Genomic DNA, 18,943 nt, shown 5'->3' with positions numbered 1-18,943 from the left:
GTGGGCTATATCAGTCAACCACAAATTAGAGGCTGAGGTTTTATGTGATCTCTTTGCCGTTCTGTTGGTTTGTAATACATGTATCAGCACCCAAGAAAGAGAGAGAGAGAGAGAGAGAGAGAGAGAAGAATATAATCATGTTTTGTTCAGTATTGGTAACCTCTCATCCTCTTGAATATCTGGATATATATATATGATTATATATATATATATATATATATATATAATATATATTTATTATATGTATATATATATATATGATACATATATAACATATGTATATGTTGTATATGTATATATATATATATATATATATATATATATATATATATACATATCATTTTTCAATGGATTTAGCGCATTTTGGTTGCAAGCTCTTCATAATCCACATATACCCTCCAAAACGACGTAGCTTTGGCATTTTTTAAAAACGAACTGATGCACTTTGGGGGGGGGGGGAATATTCGGAAAATTGTCAATCCCAAAAGTATACCGAGTCTGTATGGCGGGGCACCTGACAAGGACAGGACCGGTCATAGGGGGTTGGTAGTGATTATCCCCTTCCCAGTCGAGGGAGATTTTGAATTTTTAAAAATTGAAATACAGCAATCTGGCACACACTTTGTGAAATGCCAGCAAATTTTATTAAAGAAATGTAGCAAGTTTTTCATTTATGGAGGGAGATCAAGCGGGAAAAGTGTGGGAGAAGGTAAGTCCCTCCCATATAAGAATCACATTATATTCAAAAGAGGGAGCATTTACATTACCTTTGTAGAATTGAAATGAAAATATCTCATTGATTTTAAAATAATATTTGGGGTTTTGTCAATCAGAAGAGTGTACTTAATCTATAGATGGAAACGGGTGTTGGGGCAAAGGATTGATTAAATGGGGATATCCGCGTCCCACACGAGGTGGTGTGCACTTTTGATGAAATGTTCGGAAATCTGCAATCTAAACAGTGTACTAAGTCTATGGAAAAAGACAGAGCGGGGGATGGGTAGGGAGGGGACACTTCCTCCCATGTGAGGGAGATTTTGCATTATCAAAATTGAAATTCAGCAATGTAGTGCACACTTTGGGTGACATATTTGGGCAATTTGCCATCACAAAAGTAACAAAATTTTCCACAAGTAGAGAATTTACATAATTTTCATTTTCATCAGGGCACAACTGCCCACCTGCCCATTTGACTTAAAATTCAGATTGACTTCTAAATCTATCAGATTGAGATTTTCAATCTAATTTTGGATTTGTCCCTCATCTCAATCGAAGGAATATATATAGGAGTAAATGTGTATTACATCACAAATTTGGATTTTCCTGATGTGTCATGTTTATCATAACTGTGTTAACTTACGTTGGACTTGAATTATAGAATGATGATCAATCAATGGACATACTGTATACGAAATACGAGTGATTTTTATTATACATGTAAAAGTGTCCGAGTATTTTTTTTTGTATTGTCTGAATGAATTTAAAGACGGTTACATAAATCTATACAAGGTACAGAGCTCACTGGATTTGTGTTTGCGCTTGCGTGAATATGATGGGACACGTATAGGCCTACCATTTACCAGATCGATCGACACTGAAGACTGAAGAATTTGAATTACATGCATTGTTTAATGAGCTCTATGAACTATAACACAGCACAGAATCAGAGATTTATTTTACATTCATGTTTATTTTCAAAATAATGTAATCATGCAAGAAGCAAAATCATCATTTAATCCCTTCAAAATACTTGCAATTATTATGGACACCGATGATCCACAAATTGGAATTTCAAAAAACAACTATTATACTTTGGTGTGTTTTGTTGTTGTTGTTGTTGTTGTTGTTGTTGTTGTTGTTGTTGCAGGGCTGCCAACTTTGGTAACTAGTTGAGAGTCCCATAGGCCAATGCCATAATTTAGGGGTCAAAATGAGTGAGATCAATAGAAATGCATTCGAATGAAATAAAGTTTTAGAGTGAGAAAGGACCAAAATGAGTGGTTCTCACTCTCAGTGAGTGAGAGTTGGCAGCCCTGTTGTTTTTTTTTTGTTTGTTTTTGTTATTATTGTTGTTATACTTTAATTAATTTCGAACTTTATTTTGCATGTACATGTACAAACAAGTTTCTCATAGCAGGTAACAGGGTATAGGTAACCCTATATCCTGCTATTGCATTCCACTGCACAAGATGCCACGAACATTCCATATCATGCAGAGTCATATCTAAATGAATGATGCCATAATGTAATATGCAATAACGATTCTGTTGCCCTCATACACGTTTAAATACAAAAACTAGAGCAATTTGACTCATGCGCATCCCACAGTCAACCGGGAGGCCTCGGATCCGCTTTTCACTCAACCAGTACATTAATTGCTACTACCCTGCAGTTGTTAATACAGCACTCACAGTTTCATAGATTTTTGTCGTGTAGGGCCAGGTATATTTCCTTCATGACGCTATCATAATTATGGAGTCATCACAAAGTCCATGCAAATATTCTGTTTATCTACTTCATCATGGTCACTATATTATACGCGAAAGGAGGAACATAATCATTTAAGTCGAAGATAATCTTGTAGCACGACGTATTCTCACATATTTCACGAACAGTATAGTCTCCTCATGGAAGGCCTATATATTTTAAGGGAAATTTCACACCACTTAAAAGTTACAAGTAGTCTGAAAAGACAGAGTAAACTATAACAATTAAGCACAGCCTTGAACTGTAAAAAAAAAATGATCAAAATCGGATGAAAATTAGGAAAGTTATGAAATTTCAAAAGATTTGCTAATTTTGTGAATATGACAATTCTTGAACAGTCGATATGAATATCTAAATGATTGAGCTGATGATGTCATCACTTCACAATTTTCATTGAGCGTGAACCAAAAAATTGCGAAAATTGTTTTTTTTATTCTTCTCTAAAAGTATAAAATATATTCTTGGTTGAATAACTTCAAAATAATGGTCAGTCAAATAAAATTATATCGGGATTCGTGAGACTGATGGGGCACAATTGCATTTGATCACAAAAAAAAATGGACATTATGATTTTTGTACATACTGTGAGTGGCAAATATTGTGAAGAAATGACATCAATTCACTATTTGCACCGAGGTCCTACAATCATATTGACAGATCAAGAACTGAAAATTAATGAAACTTCCCAATTTCGTAACTCCATGAATATTCTTCCCATCTCATGGGCGGATCCAGTAATTCCGTATAAAGGGGAGGCGCCTTTACAAAATTAAAGGAGGCGCACTTGTCTCTCCCCCCGCCCCCAATTTGCTTCATATTATTTCTTCTGTTTTAACAAAAGATAAAGAGAGGGCGCGGGCCCGGTGCGCCCCCTCTAGATCCCCCGCTGTATGCGACTGTATGCATGTGACTGCTTATGCTTGCAAGAATTTACTCTTTCTTTTTAGGCTAACTTTTGTTTGTCCTAGTCTAGGACTCCTCCTGCAGTAGAACGGTATATACACCGAAGTGATGATGTCACAGTGTTTTGTATAAGGCCTATGCTATAGCGGCTTTGGTAGGAACGAGGACGCCTACACGTGCGAGCATGGTCAGCAACAACAGTGTTCACAGATGATATTCCGCCCCGGTGAGGTTCCTGGTAAGGTTGTTTACAAAACCTATATATATGACATTACATTTTGGTGTACTCCATAAGCCTTCTTCGACAAAGGAAAGCCTGCCCAAAACTTAGGCCCTGCACTGTAAAAACATCGGTGTTATAAATCTAACACCGATCAAACTTCAATAGAGGACCACACCCACAGGTGTAGAAAATGCACTGTGATGGTGTTGAAAAGTGTTCACCTGACACTTCGTGGTGTTAATTTGACACTGTACCTGGTGTTATTTTGACACTGTACTGGTGTTGATTGAAAAATGACACCACATGGTGTTGATTTGATATTTGTTGGTGTTAATATCAATGGTTTTAACACCCGTCCAGCTTCAATAAGAGACCACACCAGCTGGTGTTACTGTGGTGTAAATTCATTTTCACATTTCTTCAAAAATCTCGTATTTTAATGTAAAATTCTTGATCGTCTTGTTTAAATTAAAAATCAACAAGAAGTGCAGTTACTAAGAAACTCTTCAAAAAACAGTTGTATATTTGGAAATGACACCTGGAGGTGTTAATTTAACACCATAAAATGAGCACCGAAAATTTAACACCATCTCACCGGACTTTTTGCAGTGTGCTTATAGTATAGGCCTGCCTATCAAGAAGAAGAAAAAACAACAATAACAAGCAAACGCAAAAGCAAAAGAAAAAAAAAAGAAAAAAAATCATCATACACATGCAGGCATCAAAACAATTGATGTACAAATGACAATGTCCAATTAATCACGCCAAAACTGTTTTGTCAGAAAATTTACTAGTACTTCTAGCAACAGTCTAGAGTGTATGTCAAAATTGATGTGCATGTCAAAAATAGATAAAATTCTGTACACTGGCTCTCAATAACTGAAGTGTCATTTACACGAACGAATTGCTGAAGACATTACAAAAGAGTAAGCAGCATATGATTAGCTTTTCTGCAGGTAATAAAAAAAAAATGGAAAAAATAACAACTGATAAGAATTTGACAAGTTCTAGGTAACTGTAGGCCTACGTCATTTGAACTACGTCATGGCTGGAAATAACTCCGAAGTCACCTGACTTCGACTATTTATCGATCGCCCTTCGCTATCACTAAGCTAGAGCACTGGGAAGATCCACAGAAAAGATCGCAGAGAGAAGGCGGACGGCCCTGTGTGAATGTGCATATGTGTACACAGCATAGCACTGCACCTAATCTTCTGTATTGGCATAGACTATGTCTGCGTCGAACAAATAGAAGTACGAATAAAAATTAAAATTAAAATTGAAATTTAAACCTAAAACGAATAGCCTTCTTAACGTCGATTTCATTGCCGCATTTCATCTGTAACGTACGCTTTAAACGCATCGAATCCCCCTGTTTTTTGGAAGTGCTTCGACCCCTTCTGTTGCGAACTCGGTCTGCGTTTCCATCAATCATGTCCATCTACCATCATCATCGGGCCGAAAACCGTGCACTCCGGGTAAGCCAATGCCAACGGCGCTGCTGAGCTGAGAGTAGAGTGGCGCTGGCATGGATACTGTGTAGTCTGTGTATGTAACGGTTTTAGAGCTGTAGTGGAAGTGTAGGACCCTATAGATTCATACATTGTAACACTCACGGAGCTCTCGTGTCTGTATGAAATGTGAGTGTATATATCAGAAGAAGTAACGTAAGATTAGTAGCGTATAAATATGGCATAAGTAGAAGTATGAAGTAGGTAGCTGCGCGGGCTTTAATAGGTGATTTTAAAGGGTGTGTAAGTTACAGCTCTGGTTGAGGTGAGGATTTAGCTGTTATTAGTTTTGTGAGGTATTCAGAAATCACTCTATTTGTATGAGATGTCAAACAGTCAAAAAGCATGCAATTCTAAGTAACGTTAAGGGTATCAAAAGTTTATTTGATGAAAATCGGTTTTGAAATGTCTGAGATATCAAAAAACAGGGTGAAACAAAGAGATCCAAGTAATATTAAAAAGGCGTGGCCTGTCGCCTTTTATTATTATATTTACCTCCGCCAAGGGAGGAGGTTATGAACTTATGTTTTCGTTTGCCGTTTGTTTGTTCGTGAGTTAGTTCGTTTGTCCGTGTGCAAAATAACTCAAAAGTAGTTAACGGATTGGAATGAAACTTGCAGGAAAGGTTGAGAATGACACAAGTAACAAACAATTAACTTTTGGTAGTGATCTGAGAATTTTGGGGGAATATTTGAAGGATTTTTTTGAAAAAAACAATTTTCATCTAATAAACATTAAATTAAATTCTTAAAATTACATGCTCTTTCATATTTCATAAGAGGTTTATCATTATCTCACTTAGTAATAGGAATGTTCAAAACATAAATCCCCACCTCAACCAGTAAGTACTGTACAGTCCCTTTAACAGAGTGTGTTGAATCAACGAGGTAAATTATCTAAATTCATTTCAAGACTGTAAAACGTTAGTGTAGTCTGTACATGTTGATGGCCTCATTCTATCCATCTCTCATCTTTTGCATGATGACTGTTGATCACTCCATTTGCCTTTTTTGAGTATTGTACATTATAATACAGTTTGTTTACTGATATTTGCAAGCACATAAAGATAGCAAATATGAAGACCAAAATTCTACTTACTTTATTTTACTTTACTTCATCGATGCTAGTAGGTCTGAGCCTGTTCATCCATCGACTGGTGGTCATTTGAATCAATCTTTCAATTATGAGTCAATGGTTCTATAGCAAGTTCTATTCTACCATTGGTCGGAACTATTGAATGACACATTTTGTAAGCTGTGGTAGAGTGTGGCTTTGACGTTTGCAGATTTTATGCGAAGATTGCGTCGTAGAATGATATGTTTGGCTAGAATGATAGTGTAGAAGGGGCTTGTCTGTTATCACTTACACGTACATTTTAAAATGAAATTTGTGTAGAATCTATCTCTGGATGCATACTCCGTATCTGTCAACAATAAGCATGTCCTTTTGTTTTCATATGAGGAAAATCATAATTTGTAATAATAATAAGGTCTTATTTACCCAAGGTAGCCTCTTCAGCGTTGACTCTGCTCTACCAGAGGGCCCTGCTATTATTATTACCATAGCATTGCCAGGTACCCATTTATACACCTGGGTCCAGATGGGACATAGTGGGGTAATTTAATGTTGTCCAAGGACGTAAGCACTGGGCGGAATTCGAACTCAGGTCCTCCGATCGGGAGTCGGGAGTCTTATCCACTATGCCACAGTACCCCAAATGATGCAAATCCGTATCCAGTCAACAATTTTGAGCTATTGGTATTTATCATGTGTAAAGATAAAGACATAGTTTCATAGATTGTTATGAAAGGATGTATTTTTAACTGTATAAATGGTATTTCTCTTCATTCAACACAACTAGCAAGAAGCCAGGGCACAGCGAAAGGAGGACCGCCTTCATATGAGAGCCACCAACCAGCTGTTGAAGGGCAACGTTGGCAGGGCAATGCGCATTGAGGTAAAGCAACCTTTGTAAACCTTTCCTCACATTTGTAGAACCACACACAGTTAGGTTCTTTAAATTGGGGTGAAGGATATTCAAGGCGTGGAGTAGAAAAACGGGGGGGAACAAAAATGTTTGGACTGTTTCAAATAAACTTTATTTGTGCCTCTGTTATTTTTGTGTGTCTTGCCCTTTTATTCCGATACATTATAACATCAGTGTAACACAAGTTTTTTGTTATATTTTTTTTTTTTATTAAATCACAACACCTAAATATCATCTATACTGTTCGGAATGGATTAAATTTCTTAATCATTTTTTGGACTTCATTTTACAAAATTTCTCCAGTGCAGTCCTTGTAAAATAGTGCATTGTAAAACTCTGTGCATTCTTTTGTCAACAGGGAGAAATCTCACAAATCAAATCATTGCAAAAAATATGTATATAGTAATAATGAAAATGAGCAAAGGAGGTCAATTTATGATGTGGGGTTTGTGATCTCTTCATCGTCTACAGGCCAAAGCAGACAAGGCCCACCATCGAGCGGCCGCAGCAGGAGCCAGGGCCGACATGCACCATGCGGCAGGACACCATCACCACACCCACCTCCACTTCACCGGACCCCACCACTATGTGCACCAGTCTGTTGCCCAACCTGTTCCAGGAGTGACCGTCTACCAGGTATGCAGATTCAACATTTCCACTTGTACAGATGATGTTCTATTGACGTTTTGAAATCAGAGAGTTTCTGTTATGTCCATTCCCTAACTGATCTAAAACTTTATCTAAATGTAAAGCCAACATCTTTTCTAAGCCTTGCAAGTTGTCAAATGTCTCTTCATTTCATTTAAAAAAGTTATAAATGGCATGTTGCGAAAGATTCATTTTTTATTTTCACTGATCAATGTGTTATGTAATAATTATCTTAGTCTTAATTGATACAGAGGGACTTTTTTACCAGAGTTTTCCTAATTCAGGACCATAAAGTGTAAATAGTCAGAGTGGATATTTTCCCATGAGTAATTGTTTGCGCTGTATGAAGTGAGATGATTTTCGCTTGCTTTGATGCCACCAAATCAAGACATTATATAGTGATGCATATAACACGTAAAATATGCCTGCTTTTATTTTGGCACTGGTTTCTGGTCATACGAAATGCGTGAAAATTTCCACTTCTACAGTATGCCATATAATCTGTGAGACAATGTTCACTGGTTGAACTGGTGATGAAGATGCACAATGATAGAATGACAAATAAGCACCATGAAGGCAGTACATAGTGCATCTGTGTTACAGGAGGCAGGATTTTGGGGAGTTGTTAAGTCGGCTCACAGAAGCACCTTGAAATATATTATATATGCAGTATTTCACTTGTTGATTTTAATCTGTTGCTTCAAATTACATTATAGTGGAGGAACATTTAGTAATCTGGTTATGTCCGCTGTGTCTATATTTTGTTTTGTGCCCATAGTTCCTTTTTTCAGTGAAATTATCCAACTCACATAAATACGCAAAGCGAATGTGTGTTATGAATATACATGTATGTCATGTTTAGCATTAAGCTTTTGTTTTACATGCCAAAAGCTGTTTCACCAAGCATATGTTAAAGGCATAACTTGACATTGCATTTCTAAACAGCACACCACCTCTATATCGAGCACCTCTGGCCCGCCCCCAGTGTCATACCCCACGGGTGTGGCCAAACCTCCTGCGACCCAGCCGTACCCTGCCGCTCCGCCCCCTGGGGCCTATAATGCTCCCACTCCTGGTGCCTACCCACCTGCTCCTGGCGCCTACCCCCCAGCATCTGGGGCATACCCGCCACCAGCTCCTAATGCCTACCCACCTGCACCTGCTCCGGGATACCCCCCTGCCCAGCCACCAGCGTACCCTGCGGCCCAGCAGGCATCCTACCCATATCCCGGAGAGCAGCCCCCTCGTAAGTGTTTTGAAATTATATTTTATTTCTTAGTCTCCTGACTCTTCCATTCACTGTAAAGGAAGTCGATTTCAAGGCAGTACTTGGGTATAATAACCAGGCTGACTGGACTTCACATTTTTCCTTCTCATAAGCTGTGTCTCACCAATTACCATGTATTTTTTTTTTGGGGGGGGGGGGGGGAGGGGATCATTTTTTAGTGATCACAATTAATCTACCATAAGTCTCCTGCTGACTTGTACACAATTTTTTGCTGAATTGCCATTAAAATTTGGTGCTTTTTGCAAATCTTACAACACAAGAATGTCTTAAGTCTGATCCCAGCATAGATGTGATGTGCACACATACAATTCTACGTTCATTATTGTACTCCACGATCACAAATTTAACCGCTCACAAAATTGTTGAGAAGTGCTGATTGGCAAAAAATTACACTTGCTTAATGTAAGGCATGTACAGTACTCATAAGGCAACTAAGAATCAGCAGAAATTAGATGATGTACTTGTACATTGGTATGCATGTGCTGTTTGGTCTTATTTCAAGTGTTCATGTTTTTGCTTCTCTCATTTGTTTATTTTATCAGCTTACCCTGGAGAAAGTGTCTATGGAAACCCATACAAGAAGTAGATTTGGATCGTTCCATCACAGCAATGCACTGCAGGAATGGGCTACTCCATTTAAGCGTGGGTGTCATAGGGATGTACAACTGTGGGCTAATATGGATTTGACTCATCACTCTCTTACAAAGACATTAGCCTGAAGAGTTACTGATTTAGCTCTGGACCTATTAACTATTGTTGGTATCATAATGCATCGTAAAAATAAATGAAATGGTGTAATGCTACATTTACACCATGTTTCCAGCGGCCAAAGCAGCCCCTTTTGCCCGAAATGTGGTTTGAAAATCTGACATAGCATCCACGGCAATCACAATCTGTCACGTTTGCGTCTCATGTACCCACGTGTTGATTTATGTCCATCCTATTTTGTTCATAGTTGCCTGAAACGGGACTGCCATAGCCACCAGGAACATGGTGTAAATGTAGCATAATTAATAAGTTCTTAATACAGAAGGCACAGGGTATGCTTGAGCTGAATTAGCAGGTATCTTCAAAGTGCAAAAGGGTAGGATACTACATGTGCTCGATGTAGGTTCACAAGAGTTTAGTGCTATGGTTTCCAGCCTGTTTTGACACAAGATATGAATGAAGACAAGGAAATAAATGCAGGAGTTGGCAAGAGCATCATTTTGTAATGATAATGTGAATCAACATGGAAAATGTGATCACAATGAAGTAATACCAAGTACATGTAATTAAAAAAAAAGCAGAAATATGATGTACATGTATTTTGATTAGACATGATGTTACTGATTAGGGTTACAGGAAATGTGGTTTCATATCATGTCTCATTTGATTTATGATAATTAGCATTTATTAGAATTCAGTACCTGAATATCATTATTTGATCATGGTATTATGACACTCATGACATAGTAAAATGACCCTGTATGATTTTTGCTATAGCTGCAGAGTGTAGGTTTTGAAATTTACACTTCAAAAAGGGTGGGAGTGGGGACCGCATTTCACATGCAATGAATGGTACACGACTGTATGTCTTGGTATTCAAAATGATTGTAAAGTTCAGGTTTCCTGCTTAAAGAGTAATGTATACATTCATATTGGTGTGCGTTCTGCATGAGTTCTGTGGTGATGTTTGATAAATAGCTAATGGCTTGGCTTTGAGTATGCTTGTTTTCTGGAGAAATGCTGTACTTTTACTCTTTTTCCTATGTGGCAGCTGATGTCCATATATTGCATAGAGATTTTTTTTTCTTTTCCTATTTATAAGTGTACATATCTGAGCTTCAAACTTGCTGTGAGTTTCTGATGTTCTTTGTACATATACCAGACGTGAAAGGGAGGTATAAGTTTAGCTGGTATCATTTGCAATATTCTGAAATATTTTATCTAGTATCAGAGTTTTTGAGAAATTTAGGATAAGGATAAAGTGTAGCAGTGGGACATTGAGTTTTTGATCAGGATTTTGCTGTAGATTAAATCTAGAATTGGAAACAATATGCTCTGGAGGTATGCATTAGTTGTCATAGATGATATAAAATTGGATAAAAGCCCTATTTGATGTAGGATCAGTGCTGTGTATCATCCATGACTTGAATTTGGAATGGTCTTGTGGTAGTTTTTGTTCTTCAAGCTCATATTCAGCTTGTCTTTGTGAGATATGCTACTTACTGTTGTTTCTTTCTGTTCTGGAATTCTGGATGCTGCTACCAACAATGAAAAAACAACAACATGTACCAGTAATCAAAGCTAGTTTGTTGTAAGTTGTCTGCCCAAAGAGTGCACAGTGTATAAAGTTAGCACCTCTCCATTCATGATCATGTTCATGCTGAGCCTATGACAGACAAGCCATGGATTCACCACTAAAGTGTGCATGTGCCGCTATGGTTAGGTAGTACAATAGGCTTCCATTACAAAGTATGCTATGTTAGCAGTGGGGTGGGGGCTCCGAGTGGTTGGACTGTACCCTCATCTAATTCCAGTCTTTCACGCTTCCGCAGTGGTCTGTGTGCATAAATTTGTTGCTTCAGGAGTCCCGAGGCATGCCATTGTTGAAGAGGCGAAGGTCCTATATCTCATTCTGACATCCTAAACTGTTTGTATGTTTTAGTTCTAACAATACAATTACAATGTAAATATATCAGCGAATTTGTTGAGAATTCACATCTGTCTTGATACGTAGTATATATGCCACCATTTGTTTGTACCATTACAATTTTTTAAGTCACCAAAGTACCTTCATGTAATAACCCAAACTCTCTCAGGTACAAGACACAATTAAACAACATTGTACGGAGACACAGCTCCAGTCAACTTATTTCAAAGAGTAGCATAACATTTAAATCATGTACAAAGGCCATTTTATTTAGTTACTACAGGGAGGTGGAAATTCCACCTCCCTGGTTACTATTTAATCAGAGGGCTCTCAATTAACATTCCATTCCAATTAACATCCAGTTAAACATTCAGACATTCCAAGACCAAGCAAATGCGAGCTATGGTTTGGTAGATTCTGAGAAGAGATCCAGTGGTCTGTTGGTGCATGTGTGGGTTGTGTACAAGTTTTCAGATGGCAATAATCCCCAAGAGAAGTACTGTTTCCCAAGTGCATGTCCTGCCTCAGGTTACTTGTGAAGGACTACATTTTGCATTTTATTATAACAAATTTGAGACTGGTTCAATCCTAATGTGGAAGTCACTATCAGAGACCAAGAACTGCCTTGTTGGAGAAGCATTGCATAGCATGGTTAGCTGAATTGTGACAAATCATTTTTACACCACTAGTCTATCTTGGAATTGACCAGTACTTTTGAAAAGTACACATGAAAATTATTTATATCGCTTGATAGATTGTCATTGTCTTAATGCCATTATTTCTACTACTAATATCTTAACTTTTGATACTTAATTTGCGTGTTCAATCAAGGGACAGACTGTAAATATGGAGTGTTCATGTTAAGTACATTTATTGTTTTGCTTGATGAATTTGAAGAGGTTTATATATCTACCAGGTACTTATTTTTTATTTTTTGGCTGACCTTTGCTGAATAAAAGATAGAAATATTGCATACTGTATTTGTGATGTCAATTTCATGGGAAAGTGCAAATTTATTTACTGGAAGAAATACCATTAAGAGAGAGAATGAGAAAGGAGTGAAATTGGGTTTGCATCTTGGTATTTGATGGGACACTCACACCATTTACCAAATCAATGTGCACTGAAGATTTTGAATTATTCTATGATTCTATGAGCTCTTAAAGGAGACATCCAGATGGTTTTGAAACTTTTGCATATGAATATTTTAAAAATGGTTATACTGAGTACAGAGTTTCAGAATTTGTAAAGTTTGGGATGAGGAATAGGAAAGTTTCAAAAATTCACAACAAATCACAATGAACATGTTAAACAATGAACTTGGTAAAGAGACATTTCAGACTGTTAATATGATTTAACATTATGTAGTACATAAACTGGTACAATTTGTAGTAGCATGTATAAATTTGTGGAATTTATTGTTGTCCATGAGCAGATAAACCAAACGTGTACAGCATACTCTAAAACCCAAAACATAGAATGTATAACACTGAACAAGGATGATGACATCGGAAACTCACATATTCCAAAAATGTTGCAATGTAATTCCCTTCCAATACCCCTTGCTAAACATGTGCATGTGGGTAGAATTTATCCATACTGCTTTGCTTCCTTGAGCACCCAATCATGTATTCTTATGTGAAGCTGCTATGTTGTCATCTTTGCTCATTGAGATTTGTTATCAATTTTTGAAAACATTTTTATTCCTTATCCCAAACTAAAAATTTTGAAACCCTCTGTGCAGTATAACCAGTTCACAGATGTTCAATTTAAAAAAAAAAATGAAAATCATCTGGAAGTGGTATATTAATGGAATTATATTACCACTAGAATATGTGAGCCTCCTATGTCATCACACTTGCTCCGTGTATTTTGATTTGGGTTTTATCAGAGTATTGGTTTATCTACTCAAGGACCACAATAAATTCCATGAATCTAATTTTATATATGGGCACTATCGATTTATGTACATGATGTGAAATAACATAATGTAAATTGTCTGGAATGCCAATTTACCTAAAGCATAACATCAGATATGTTTATTTACATTTACATTGCTTTACACAATTATAGTCATGCAAGAATCAAAATGTTCAGAGAATCCAAGCAAAATGCACAATATCCACACATTGAATCAACAAACAGAAATAAAAAGACAATGTTTTTCTCTTGTTTTTGGTTATTTTTTTTTATTTCAATTTTTATTTTGCATGTACATGTACTAACAAGTTTCTCACAGCAGAGAACAGGGTATACTGCCATTACATCCCACTGTGTAAGATGCTACGATTCTACCTTCGCAGATGACATTGTGTGGTAACCACAGAGACAAAAATTCATTCATCCAACCTTTACAGCTTACAAGAAGCGCCCCCTCTGTCACGGAGTTATAAAAATGCCCCAAAGCTCTACAATATTTCAGCACTGTCTATTGTTAAGTGGTGGTGCAGATGTAAACGGACATTATGGTGCATATGCTGCAAGAGATTTTCACAAAGTGTTGAGCACAGAGTTGAGAAGTACAGGTACCAAGATTCATGTGGCTTGGTGCATTACATAGCGAGTATTTTTTTTTTCTCCTTTTTTTTTTGACTGAAACAAAGAAACAAAACACCATACATTCTTTTACGAGGCAATGCAGGGAGAAAGAGAGAAGAGGGAAAAACAAAACAACAACTTTCAACTACAATCTAATTCAAGAGGACCTTCCCACTTTCCACTACCATAGGCATTCTTTATCTTGCAGAGTAATATCTAAGTGAATGGTGACGTATTACTGTTACATGTATCGATTCTGTTACCCACACATTGATACAATAGCTAAAGCAATTTGGCTTGTGCGCACGGTCGACTGGGGTGCCTCTGCCTCTCACACAGGCAGTTAGTGCATAGGAAGATAATTAAATATATAAACAAGTATTTTTCTTAACTCATGCACAATTAAAAAATCACTCAATATCAGTAGTTATTCTCATACCCCATTAAACAAGATTCCTTACAGTGTACCAGGAATTACATCTGACCTGCCCCCCCCCCCCCCAAAAAAAAAAAATAGAGAGAGAGCACACATTACAAATAGACTGCTAGATGCTGTAAACGCAGACATTTTTGTGGCACATTGATTTTTGCGTAATTCTAAAACACAATAAAATATCTCCACAATTTTCTCTGCATTTTTTTTTTTTTTGTCGTTGACCATTGTGTAGCATGAATTCAAGAACCCACGAATATGTTTTTGAGCCGCAAACCACAAAAGAATTTTGCGCAAATATCAACATTTGCAGTACATGTAGTCACATTTTTTTTCAATGCAAAATACTTCATCACTTATATGTGTGTATTACAGTATTCATTGCTTTCCAGCATCACCTCAAAAAATTACTCCTTTGATATTAAGCAGAAAAGTTTTTATTAGCAAGTATGCAAATGTGTTGTCATCTGGAGCATACTTAAAAAGCCTAGTTCTTAATAAGGAAACCAGCACTGTCATACAAAGCACACACAGAGACACATGTGGGACTGCACTATAATGATGACATGATGACCCTGTGGATATGTGCTTTTCACTTTGTAGAATATAATACTTGTAATTGTTAAGTTGAGAAAACCCTCAAAACAATGGCTCGAGCAAGAATTCTCAATATCACCAGATCTGAAGAGTCCCCTTTTGCCCACATATCACAGTTCTCCAGACTTTGCTACTCTTCCACTTTGGCAGAAACATTAAATTGGTCCTTGCGACCCAAAACGAATTCAGGCAATGAAAATCCAACATTCCGATACGTTCTATAATCAAGACTTACAGATTATACAAAACCTCATAATAAAAGAGTAGGGAAAAAAACATATACACCTCCTAATATTTCATTCCATTCTCAGTTGTTACAAAATTGGAGGAACTCTTCACAGACACCAACTCAATTATGAAATGTTGACAAGCCTTCACTCGATCTGCACATCTTAAAATGTATATTGAAAAAGTTTTTTTTCTCTGTACATACACATTCCATATATCAGTCAAGATATTTCAATCATTTGCAAACAATGCCCTGATTTATAAGAAAAATAATAATCTCATGGTCAACGAGCCAGTCATACTCTTTTTTTGAGGACTGAAATTGTCACAGTACAACATAATGTAGTACACGTACAAAGAAGTCTTCTTCTTTTGTTTTTCCTTTACGAACCTGCAAGCACAAGAGCACACATTTTACAGAGCAAAAGTTGTGTCTTTAGCTGATGTGAGCTGGTAAAAAAAAAAGATAAAAGAAAAAGAAGAACTGAACATTTTTCAGCTTCACTAGTATATGAGGTTACTCTCTCACTTAAACAAGTACATCATAAGACCGAGTGAATCTATATTTTAAAATCTGTAACACGGCAGCTGGCAAATACACATTCTGAGGTAGCCACCTACTGCAAACAGTTATCAAGTCCTCTTCTTTCTCTCTCCCTTCCCCCCCCCCCCCCCTCTCTCTCTCTCTCTCTTTCTCTCTTTCCCTCCTCCCCCACCCCATAGGGCACAATACAAAATATCAAACAATACGTCAAACACTCATTAAATTGCCTTGCTTTCTCAGAGAAAGTCTACTTTTATATAAATCTTTTGCAGAGCCAAAGAAACAATGCTGGGGAGTTATCCCAGAGTTTATCAAGCAAGCCAGCTCTTCTTTCTCAAGCTGGCATTTAACACATGAAAACACGGGATAGTTGCAGTTAATGCTATCAGAGCAACATACACACACATAAAATAATTCCGACGTGCGTTATATTTGATTTGACTAGACAAGTAATAACAAAAGCACACGACTGGAATACCTCCATAACAGTAACCAATTGCCTCATTGCCAAATTCTCAACTGAAATTTTCACAATCTCTTATCAAATGGTAATTTGTTAATGAAAAAAACAACAAACATGAAAACTATAATTAGTCAGAAAAACTCACTTGACATCACTATCTGATAAGTGCATACAGTGTATAATGCCATATAAATAATTGGACCCTCTTACAGAAATCTTCTTCTTTTTGCTAGTTTTCTTTACCACATTCAGAAATGATGCTTAGAAAGCCAGTTCCTAACTGCTGCTTATAAACAGAAAGGCTGAGGAACTACAAAGGTGTGGCACAATGCTAATGGTGTTGGGTTTCACAGCTGAAAGCTTCACAATGCTCTTGGATCAGTACCGTAGCAAATACTGTATAGGCTGTTATTTTAGCGCACAGTCTATTTTCAAGAATAAGCAGGTCATGGACATTTTCGTGTAATGTTTTCGCACACTGACACGGAGATTACTGTAAGCTGAATGATAGCCTAGCTAATGTCGACATTTTCCGTGTTGCTACATTTGTGGTCCAACAGTGTTCGCCAAATTCGCAAAAATCAAATCCCCCGCGGAAATAACAGCTTATACAGTACTAGTAGGAGATTACAGTGATGTGGGAATGTCCTGCTATAAATGACAATCACACCACACTGCCAATGAAGAAGTATAAATGATTTTGTGCCACTATTTGACTCCTCACACCCATAACACTTGTTGAATTACGACAAGACTGTGGCATTTATGTACAATAGTTAGAGCACATGCCAAACCACACTTCATGGGTATGATCCACGTACCATCTGAGACACAAGCTTTCTTATGGCAACTTTTGGCACACAGATTATGCTTGTGAATAGAGCTAGTCTTCTGCAAGTACGCTATACACCATATATTCTGTGGGGGGTTTATTTTCGCGATTTTGCAAGTTGGGTACTCTTTCCAAATATCAAAACCCACAAAATTGTCCATTCTCATCCCGACACGACTACCACGAGCACATATACAGTTGTTCTCCATCCATATCTGTACTCCATGTTCATGATTTTCAATTCCTCGCAAAATGATAGAAGTCCTGATTCGCGAAAAATTTGACTCACTAAACATAGAGCGTATACAGTACTTTTGGTCTTACCAGTATGATTTACAATGTGTGTGTTTGTGCATGCCCACAGGTATGTCGTCATTCTTGCCACATGGAAGCTTGTAGCTGATTATAATGCAGTCTCTTCGAGATGTACAAATTATCTTTTACCAGACATAAAGGTTTTAAAAAAATGCTAACCTTTATCTCATGGAAAAATACTTTAAGTACACTGAATGATGAAGGGGGTATTCACTCCAACAATATGATGCCCAACATATTGACCTAATGGAGCCACCATCTGAAACCTGAGCTTTGAGAGTAAGGGGGTGGGGGGGAAGACAAACTATCAAAATATACCAGTACATGATTTGAATTCTAGTGTTTTCAGCAAACCCAGTAAACCCAGCAAATGAAACGAACGATCACATTGGGCATGCCAAGCAATTTTTCATGCAAACCATGAGGGCATGGACTGAGGCCAACGCCAGTGAAGTCTTTCTTTTGTTTCCCTCTACAACCTTTTACAGGTTAACCTTATCCTTGCCAGGGTTGGGGGGGGGGGGGGGGGGGGGGGAATAATACTGCTTGACTTATAAACTGTAACCTAAAAAAGTTCAAAATATCATTGTTTGTTTGACCACAGTCTTCATGCTGAATTAAAATCACTTTGATTTTACCTACTGTCTCATTTTTTTTTTTTTCAAAGAGCACTATTATAGAAACCTATGAAAACAAAAACTGACAAGGTGGTAAAGAATTGATTGTGCATCAAATGAAACATATTACTGAAAAATGATACCAATTTGTCCCATTCAAATTGGCATCTGAAAACCTGGTCTTTCACTCCAGCAAAATATGTGGACTCTCTGGGATTGATAACTGATTGTAAAACAGAAAACAGAAAAACAGAAAACAAATAAAAGTATACCAACAGACAGTTTTATCTGACAAATTTTAACAAGTACTTTGGGCAACCTCACTCGCCAATGCTCACTGCCCTAAAAAAGAAAACAAATGCAAACATTACAATGAAAAACATTATATATACTGTAGTATATGTAGAATTGATGATTTGGCTTAAACATACTAGTTTACGATTGCATCACTTCACTCTCACAGCTCTAAATCAAGTTGTACATACATTTGTCTCTACATACAAAATGAGGCAAATAGGTTTTCCATGTACAATATAATGACAAGACAGTTCCTACCTCATGGGCATTGACATAAATTGCATGAAACATGCTGGGCATAGTAGCCTTTCTCATCATAAATAAAGATGAAATATCAATAGCTCCTTATAACTCATAAGATTCTATCAAATAAAATTCATCTCTGAAAATTAAAAAC

General features: G+C 37.1%; 1 protein-coding gene across 1 annotated transcript; it reads left to right on the top strand.

The window, feature by feature from the left end:
- Positions 1 to 4,795: 4,795 nt before the first annotated feature.
- On the top strand, positions 4,796 to 12,649 carry LOC139714857 (uncharacterized). Its single transcript, XM_071626504.1, has 5 exons — positions 4,796 to 5,091; positions 6,986 to 7,081; positions 7,583 to 7,747; positions 8,705 to 9,005; positions 9,590 to 12,649. Exons 1-5 carry the CDS (start codon positions 5,047 to 5,049, stop codon positions 9,631 to 9,633), a joined length of 651 nt encoding a protein of 216 aa, XP_071482605.1. The 5' UTR covers positions 4,796 to 5,046; the 3' UTR covers positions 9,634 to 12,649.
- The last annotated feature ends 6,294 nt before the right edge of the window (positions 12,650 to 18,943 follow it).

This window comes from Diadema antillarum, unplaced genomic scaffold (assembly GCF_040938485.1).
Source record: "Diadema antillarum isolate AM-2024a unplaced genomic scaffold, OU_Dant_1.0 seq00002478_RagTag, whole genome shotgun sequence".
NCBI lineage: Eukaryota > Metazoa > Echinodermata > Echinoidea > Diadematoida > Diadematidae > Diadema > Diadema antillarum.
Note: the sequence above shows the minus strand (reverse complement) of the source record. Positions and strands in the feature narration are given on the sequence as shown.